General features: G+C 35.1%; 1 protein-coding gene across 2 annotated transcripts in view; it reads left to right on the forward strand.

Moving 5' to 3' along the window:
* Nucleotides 1-2,646, forward strand: part of SREK1 (splicing regulatory glutamic acid and lysine rich protein 1) — a 33,125-nt gene extending 30,479 nt beyond the window's left edge. For both annotated transcript variants that reach the window (XM_005492994.4, XM_074532958.1), the window contains exon 12: nucleotides 336-2,646. In XM_005492994.4, the coding sequence (XP_005493051.2) occupies nucleotides 336-488 (153 nt within the window). In that variant the 3' untranslated portion in view covers nucleotides 489-2,646. The remainder of the gene's footprint in view (nucleotides 1-335) is intronic.
* The last annotated feature ends 6,614 nt before the right edge of the window (nucleotides 2,647-9,260 follow it).

Raw genomic sequence — 9,260 nt, forward strand, 5'->3', positions numbered from 1 at the left:
GAAATTTCTGGAGCTGCTTCTCATACTTTCCATGATGCTGCTTGTTCTGTAACTTTATATATGAGTTTATTTTAGTTAATAAAGACAGATCATTCTGTGGCATAATTTCTTGGGTGATGGGTTGTTACAAGTGCTGAACTTCAGCCATATGAAAAGAAAGTGTATTTTAAAAAAAGGTGGTGGGGCAAAGAAGCTCACACCTCAGTTTTAAAATTTGCAGACATAAGATACGCATGTAAAAATTTAAACAATAAAATTAATTAGAGTTGGTTTGAAGTCATAGCCTGTAATGCTAAGAATATTATTTTGTTGTCAAATAATTTTATCTTTGGTAGGACAAAGATAACAATAACGAAGATCAGAATTCAGAAACTGACAAGGAAGTAGACAACAGAGATACACAAAGGACAGATGAAGTCAAGCTACAACAGAACGGAAATTGTCAACCAAACGAAGAAAATCTCTCAATTAAAATGGAAGAGGTTTAAAGCAAAGAATGGACTTCTAATTCAACTAAGGAATGAAATCCAAAGCATTTTATTTCCCAGAACGAGGAAGAAAATGTCAAAGCAATCAAACTGAACGTGTTGATAGTACTAGTAGCTCCTCCAGTTCATGTGATAACTTTGTTGTCTTCTTGCTGTAAAGCAACAGGGCACCCGACCAGTAGTTAATACCATGAAAAGGCAGATGCCATCAGAACTATTCATCTCTGAAAATCCATGCATTTCCATGATGGCTGTACTTGTAAAATGATTTATGTTAAGTTTTACTATAAGCTGTTACAAATAACTAGAAACTGAAAGATGTAAACCTGTACTTCCCAAAAAAAGCTGAAGATATGCATTGAAGGTTGTTTAAAATACTGCTTGTTGATGACTTTTGTATTGTTTTGCCCTGTAGGTTAAAAAATCCACAAAAACTTCAATGTGTGCTGTTTGATGTGCTTGAAAATAGTGCATAAATATACGCACTTCCTTTCCTTGTAAATGACAACTGTAGGGAAAGGGGGTTTAAGCATAAACATGGTTTTACTGTTCTTATGTTAAATACTCACAGATTAGTATGTTTTTTATTTGCTCACTGCTTGAGATTCTTAGGGTTTATTATTTGAAGTAATTTCTTACTAATATCCCTGAAATTAATATTTCTTTAAAGTATTTGAGCAATGCATGTGCTTTTTCTGTTCCTAGAAGGAACATTGCCATGTTATAGATATTAGGTTAGCTTACAGGGTTATTTTGGGGTTGTTTTGTTGTTTTCTTTGTCCGTAGAGAAGTGAGCACATCTCTATGATTATACCAGAACTTATAGCTTTGTTTTGCAATGTACTGCAGTGTGTCTGTTCAGCTGAAAATAGTACAGGTGCCATTAAGAAAATAAATTTTTCCTTTTTGTTGATAAAATATGGGAGCACAAGCAGAAGCTTTAGTGCCTTCTTAAAATGTGGTATTTTCTAGAAATGTATATGTGCTGTTACACATTTTTAGCTAAATCTTATATGATCTCTCTTGCTACTTTGCCACCACCATACTGTAGACGAAAATGCAAGTGACTTGCCAGAATGGTTGTTTGATTCACTTGTTAAAATAGTGAAGCTCCATTTTACTTTTATTTTTTATTCTTAGAAGAGATTTATAAATAAGAGAAAAGATGTAATTTGGGGACCACCACTGTACAAAAGCAGTAGCTGAATACAGAGTGTGCTCTGATCACCTGCATCAAAGAAAGCTCTTAAGACATATAACATACATTTGGATGGCCTTAATTGTTACCTCTCTGTTATTTTTGCTGATACCTGTTGGGCAATGTAAAAGGAATGTCATGCTAAGAAATGGGGGATAAATACTTTGAGGAAGAAGGTTCTAATTTCACAGGGCTTATATAGGAGATATTCTTTTATCATTTTTTGTGGAGAAAGCATGCAAGAAAAGAATCACAAAACAAGTGGTTTTCTCTTGGCAAAACATAGCTTTTGTTCTTTGAAGTAATTTAATTGGTTATATGAGATTTCTGATAAGTTACACTCTTAAGATGTAATTATAGCTAAAATTGCATAGATTATTTTTAGTACAACTTAATGCAATCAAATTATTAATTGCCTTACCTCATAGGAAGTGTTATTTCTTTCAGTTAAAATAAAAAACTAAGTGTATCGGCTATTTGCTTTCTACTTGTTTTACTTTTCCTCCGCATAGTTAGTTTTTGCAGTGGAAGGGAAGCATATTATAGGAATGAAAACTTTGCCCAACTCCTAAGGTAATGAAATCCAGTTTGATTGTGAAGCTGCTTAATCACTCATTTTCTATAAGATTTAATGTTCTTGCCACTGTGTACATTTAAGACAACAGAAAATGCTTTACCATGTAAAGTATAGAACAGCCATTTTTGTGATGTTTAAGCCACATGCTGTTGGCTGGTAAACAGCTAATTCTGATAAAAGAATAAAAAATTGTATGCTTACAGGAAGACTGTGAAAGATTGTGTCTTGCAACAACAGCTGTCTTATTTATGATGTGTAAGTAGCATAGAGCAAAGAGATTGTTTGTATACTTGTTATCTTTGGTACCATTTCACTAATAAAGTAAGTATTTTAGAGGGATGTTTCTGCTGGTACATATTTATTAAAGGATTATTTTTAGACCATTGGGATTTACTCATAGACCTTCTTTCATTTTAAATGTGGATATTAGTGAAAACATATGTGTATTATTTATGTTTTCTTTGAAAAGCTAAATTTGTCTGTTGGGAAGAACTATAATTCTTTAAGTGTATCATGTTTTAGCTGGTATTAGTTTGGTTTCTTGAGTTTTTTTATCCTGAAATAGCATAATTCTATGATGTATCAGTTATAAAACATGTAAAGGAATGTGTACACTTAGCTAAGAAACATGCCTTTGGAAGTTAATAGTTATGGATGGCAGCCTTAACTTACTAAGTAGCTTTTCACCTGTGTGAGGCTATATGCAGCACATTATTTGTATATTAATTATGGTTCCCTTACAAAAGGTATCTTGGGGTTTTTAAGGTTTTTGTTCAGGTGGCTTTGTTGGTTGGTTTTTTTGCTGAGGAAAAAAAGTAAACCAGAGCAACCAGCCACCAAACACACATTTCTCCCCCTCCTCAAGTCATATTTTTTTGCAAATACTTTGCAAGACACTTTTTATTTTCTGGTTTTGTTTTGTAAATACTTTGCATATCTATGAGGTAGTTAATCTATCCATGATCTGTCCATCTTAGCAGGTGTTCCTAAAAAGCCACCCCTTGAGAACTATTAGTCTATAAAATGCTTATCTCTGTGGAGGGTAGCTCACTTACAAACTGGTAACATAGCACAGTAATAAAGTTTCAGCCTGCTGCTGCAGGACTGAGAGCATCATCCACTGAATGTGTTCATCTTCCATGGGAAGTCCATTGCATTCATCATTTTAACAAGCTTGTGTGCTCAGCTGCTGTGTCAGATCATCTGGTTTTGCACTTTGTAAATGGGATTAACTTGGGTAGAGGTTTTGAGAAGTGTGGTTCATGGTAGCTGTATTGTTTTTTACAGGTAGTTTAATCTGAATCAGCACTTACTTGAAAATGTAAATTGCTCAGAAGAGTGAGTAATTGTATATTGCCATTTTGCTAAGATCACATAAAGCACATAAGCATAAATATTCATTAGTGCCCATAGCTATTTTCCAAGAGGGTTCTGCATTGCATTCTGAAAAAAGGTAGCAGAAGAGAATTTGGTGGATCAAACAGGATGTCAAGCTCAAAATAGAGGTGGCTTGTGGTTTAGATGATTTCATCAAAGTCAATGGATTTAGAGGTATGAGGCATAGAATTTTGTTTACAAACTCCAATAGTAGTATGGTATGTAAAGGATTTTTAGTTTTCATATGTTGAAATTGGGGATAAGGGATTATAAAAGCACTTGGTTAGAAGCTAGAAGTATCTGAAGAATACTTGGGAAATACGTGAGATGTGGGTTTTGACTATTAGATAATCACCTGCTAATTTTTTTATGGGAGTTTCAGATAGATACATCTGAACTAGCCTTATGTTAGCTGGCTGACAGCAGCCTATGTCCAGCTTGAATTCTGAAATGAGCTGTGGACACTTCAGTGCTGTTTGCTCCTAGAGGAAGTTAAATTCATAGTCTGTAGCATGCTTTGCATTGCGTATTAGTGTTTAAAGCAATAACCTGAAATTATGTTGAAACTCTTCAGATGTGTTACATAGTAGCTTCTCTCTTTTGCTCTTAGCTTGTACTGCTATCTTGTAATAGTTACTAATTTACGGAAGTAAGTAAGTTTTATTGTTGTTCTAAGGTAAAGATAATAAGTCCTGCTATGTGCATTATAAATTATTGTATATGTATTGCCAGTTCTTACTTTTCATTGGTGAGTGTGACCCTTGCAAACAGTAATGCTATAATGGTATGTATATTGCCTACTTCTAGGTCTAAAGCATCTCTGAATCGCTTTTAGTGAAAGAATATCAGAGTTCATGTATTGTTAGAGGGATAAAAGAAATCCAGACACAATAACCTTGGATTTTGTAAATGTCAGTGTGATAATAGCATTGTAGTGGTAAAATAGTCTTAAAGATGTGAATTCTGAATCATTGTCGGGACATATGCTGCTTGGTAATTTCCATTTTATAGCAATCAAATGTCACTTTTGATGTTACCTTAATTTTGAAAGTGAAAATTTGACTTAGCGTCAAATGCTGAAATTTATAAATGGCTAAAATCATGTCAATCAGTAGACAGTTCAGAGAGATGTAGTTTTCTCAGCAGAGACTGGAGTGTGGAGAATTGAATATATGTAAATATCATTAAGTGCTAGAGCCTAAAGAGAATCTGAAATTTAATTTTGTTTGCTAATAGATAAACAAGTTTTCTGTTTGTAGTTTAGCTTTATTTTTATATGTTGAAAAGTATAATTAAAATTATATTGAAAACTAAAAGCACTGTACAAAAGGATTTTTTTTTAATGTAAGAGAACCACACTTCTTAATTCAAGACTGCCTCATATGTAGGTAAGTCCTATTGCAAGGTATGAGCATGTTAGCACAAGGGTTTCTTTTGTACTGTCTTCAATGTAATGCAGCTTAATAAACTGCTCAATATGTGGAGGCTGATACTTTCCCTCTAGTTTGAGGATATGCCGCTGTTAACACTTAATTCTGTATTGTTTAAGCACTACAGTTGAGAAGCTATGACCCTCCTTAAACTTGTTTTCTGAATATGTGAACTCTTACTATCCAAGAGGGCAATTTTTTTTTTTGTCATGACAAGTCAGTTTTAAGATTGTCGGGCCTAATACAGGAGAACATGGACAGCAAAAATTAGGTTTTAGCTATTTGTACTATTCTGGAGAGTTTTAGCTTACAACTTTTTTTAAATTGTTTTTACATTTTTTATGTTCATCTAGTGCCAAATTTGATGTGAGATCAGAAATTTTTGGTGTATGAAGTGTATTCTGTAGTAGTTGCTAATGGAATTGTTCTTTTTCCATTGAAAAGGCTATAAATGTCTTTTTTGGCCTGAAGGGTTTGTCAGCAATGGTAAAAGAATCATTTCATCTCCCTTTCATGGAGTTCTTGATAGCCTTAATGAGGCTTCCAGTTAACTGGCTTTCTTGGAAATCATTACTCTGTTCTTTTTCCTTAGTGCAACGATTTAGAACCGTTGCTGCACTGATGATTAAATCATGGGCCATTTAGAAATTGCTACTTTGAAAAGCCGTCATTTACATAACAATCAAAGGAATGATTAATTTGGCCCAGAAAGATCAAGGGAGGAATTTAACATTCACAGTTTATGTAGCCTATCCGTGAGTCCTTTCTGGTATTTTCCCGACTGACACGGGAGCTGTGTCTAACTTGTTACACATATCACACCCGTCACCATCTGGATTCAGGTATACCTGAGGAACCTAAGCATGCCAGCAGCAAAAGGTACTATTTCCCTTCTCGAAGCTTGATATTTCTGTTAATAATGTAGGTATTCTAAGTTTAATTGATAGGTAACCAAACTTGTGCTATGTTGGTAGAGTATATTTTTGCATTAATGAAGCAATTGTGAAAGTGGTATACATAAAGAAACGTGAAATGCTAATACGTTGTTCTTTTCATAAGTCCAAGTTCTAATGGTGTCATAAACTCACTCCCACTAAATTTAGATGAGATACAACACATGGCTGGACAATTTTTCTCTTTTTTTTTTTTCTTTTCTGTAATAGGCTTTATCTGCTCCAGAGTCAAGTGCTTTGAAACTAAGTCTGTTGTACTGATACTGACAAGAGTGTTACAGGAAAGGTGATTAGGGGTTAAATAACTGAATATATCATCACTCTTTAGTTACAGAAGAGCCTTCTGAATCCCGTCTCTTAAGAAGGGGATTTTCTTTGAGCAAGAAACTACTAGTTTCACCAGAGAGTGTTTCACTTACAAACGTAAGTTAGTAAATGTAACTCTATAGAAGACTATATCAAAGTGGGAATCAGGAGTCAATCAAGAAGAGCTTCTGACACTAACTACCTATCAGTTTGTTGGATGATTTCCTGCTAAAATTTACTTCTCAATGCCTAAGATTCACTCTACTAATTTTGTATCAGAACTTGGAGTACTCTACTCTGTTCAATCAGTGTGTCAATACTGAATTAATTACCTGGAAGTGGACTTCAGAATCTTTGGATGAGGAAAGTGTTAGACCTGGGTCATTGCATTGCAGTGAGTGTGTTAGAAATGGGCATTTGTGGTGCTTTTATGGCTGAATGAAAAATGTAGCCAATATTGGGTAAGTTAATTCATTCTAGTAAATCAGATTCCTTTGATCATTTTTACCATGGGAAATTATTTATAGTTGTAAGAACTGTTGTAATTCAGTAGGTGATAATAAAACATATAAATCCTACTACTTTTTAAAATAGTTTTCTTCTGTCAGATCTGTAACTATTCCAACAGCAGCTTATAGCTTCAAATGGAGAGTGTAATCAAGAAAGACAACTAGAGATCTATGAAGACCATAAAGGCAAGAATTATTAGAAGCTGTGTCAGCTTTCCAGATCATAATTTTCAAGTGCTACATAAAAGCAGTCAAGCCTCATTCCTGATCTGTCTCCTGTTATAAAGAGGTGAGGAGTAACTGTCCAAGCCTGCTGGTACCATTGATTCATCTTCTGACTTGTAGGCAGACCTTTGAGATATAGAATGCCTGACATTAGTGATCAAACATGATCACTGTTTATACCATGTAAACTTGCTGCTGCTTGGTGCTTAGCTACTTGGAAGCTGTGACAGATCAGTCTTGGGTTTGCTGTAGCAGTACGTTATTTTGAAAGCATTATCTTTATTGCTGAGAACACAGGCTAGTTGTGTGACCCAAGAGAGAAACCTCCAAGAAAGCTTCAAGCCCCTGAAGGATTGTTGAGGGGATTACAGTGTAGAAACAAAAATATTTAAGTCAGAATTAGTCCTGGAATTTCAGAAAGTACAAGTGTGACAGCTGATGTGGGAAGAGCATCTTCTGGAAGTTGGGCTATGCTTCACTGCAGTGTAAAACTCAGTGCTGGAACACCCCCTCCTGAGCTATCACAGTAAGATTTCAGGTAGTGTTTGAAACACTGGATATTTTAGACACTGAATGTGCTACAGGCTTTGTTACAGCCAGCCTACTGCAAAGCACCACTATTTTTAGTGCTCTACCACTGCTAACTTTGTAGTCTAATGCAATAGTAATCTGCCAAAATGCACTGGAAAGTGATGTACCTAGTTACACATTAATAAGAGATATTCCATGTACAAGTAGCTGGGCCTTTTTAGTCATATTTGAAAGAGGTTTATTTTGACTTTGATTTTATGTCCAGTTCATTACCTGGTGCCTTGAACCAACACTTGAGGACTAAGGCTGATGCATGTTGGAGGTTTACCTTTAACAATTAATTGATGAAATGTGTTGTTTCAACTATTTCTTTTGGAGGTGAGAAAGTAAATTAGAATGCCTGACAGCAGGAAGGTGCCTTTATTTAATCCAAGGATAAAATGAAGTAAATCAGAACTCTGTAGTCCTTGCTGCAATGCAGTTTATGACTGCAATGAGAGTTCTGCCAGCAAAGGGAATGGGACCTGTAAGGTTAGATTCTGTAACATGGCATTTGGCAGAGTACCATCATGCCACTGTGCAAAACTGGGCCACCTGGGTAGCACAGCTGGTTGCCTTTTCAAGACACATTGGGTGCTGGAAGGAAAGACAGTGCAAGTGGAGGGGTGTAAGGAGAGATACAACCAGTGTGTCTTTCATCTCTTGTTCTCTGCATCCATGCTTTTTGCTCCTTGAAGCTTTCAAATAGCCAACCAATACTATTTAAAAAATACCAAACTAAACAACCCACCCAAAAAACCAAACAACAAACAAACCCAAAACAACTGTCCTTAGAAGTTGAAAATATATTCTTTTATGTTTGTGACTGGGTCTCCAGTGTTATTTCTCTGTGTTCTAGGATCAGCATACTGGAGAATAGAAAATTAGTCGCATACAGTATTACAAACAAAACACATTGACTATTTGTCAGTAAAAGATTTGGTGGATTGAGGACTTAAAAAAGTTCACTGCAACCCTGCAGCTGCAAATAGACAAATATGGAAGAAGAGAGGAGAAACCCTGATGCTTAAAAATTATTAGAGTAAGAAACATTCTTACAGCAAATGGCTTCAAAGCAATTGTATCGTGGATTTATGAGTACACACACAACCTTTTTTGGAACTGCAGACTCCTCAAGCATTCCAATGGAGATACAGCCTATATATGGTGAATTTGAGTGTACTACCACACCTTTGCTTTTCTTACTTAGTTTTGTGAAATCCAGAGGATCTTCTGATAAAGGTTGAATGAACATTGAAACAATTTTCACATGCTACTGGATTATTAAGAATCACATGCTACTGGATTATTTTCACTGGTTTTGGAGCTAGAGACTTCCTCAACATTCACAAAATCTCTTAGTTATTAGTGGAAATATTTATATTCTTTTTCATAGTGGGATCCTTAATAGTAATGTTAGTTTTCATTGAGCCAGTGCATTCAATGTAAATTTCATTTTAATTTTTTAATAAATGCTTTGCAGCATTGGAAGAACATTCATATGACCCAGCACAAGTAGTTAGAATGTTAATGTGACTAAATGCTATTTCTTTTTAAACAATGAGGTTTCACCCTTGTTGTATTGAAAAGCTACAATGCAGTCTTTGCCTACCTAGTATGTGTGGGC

This window comes from Zonotrichia albicollis, chromosome Z (assembly GCF_047830755.1).
Source record: "Zonotrichia albicollis isolate bZonAlb1 chromosome Z, bZonAlb1.hap1, whole genome shotgun sequence".
Classification (NCBI taxonomy): domain Eukaryota; kingdom Metazoa; phylum Chordata; class Aves; order Passeriformes; family Passerellidae; genus Zonotrichia; species Zonotrichia albicollis.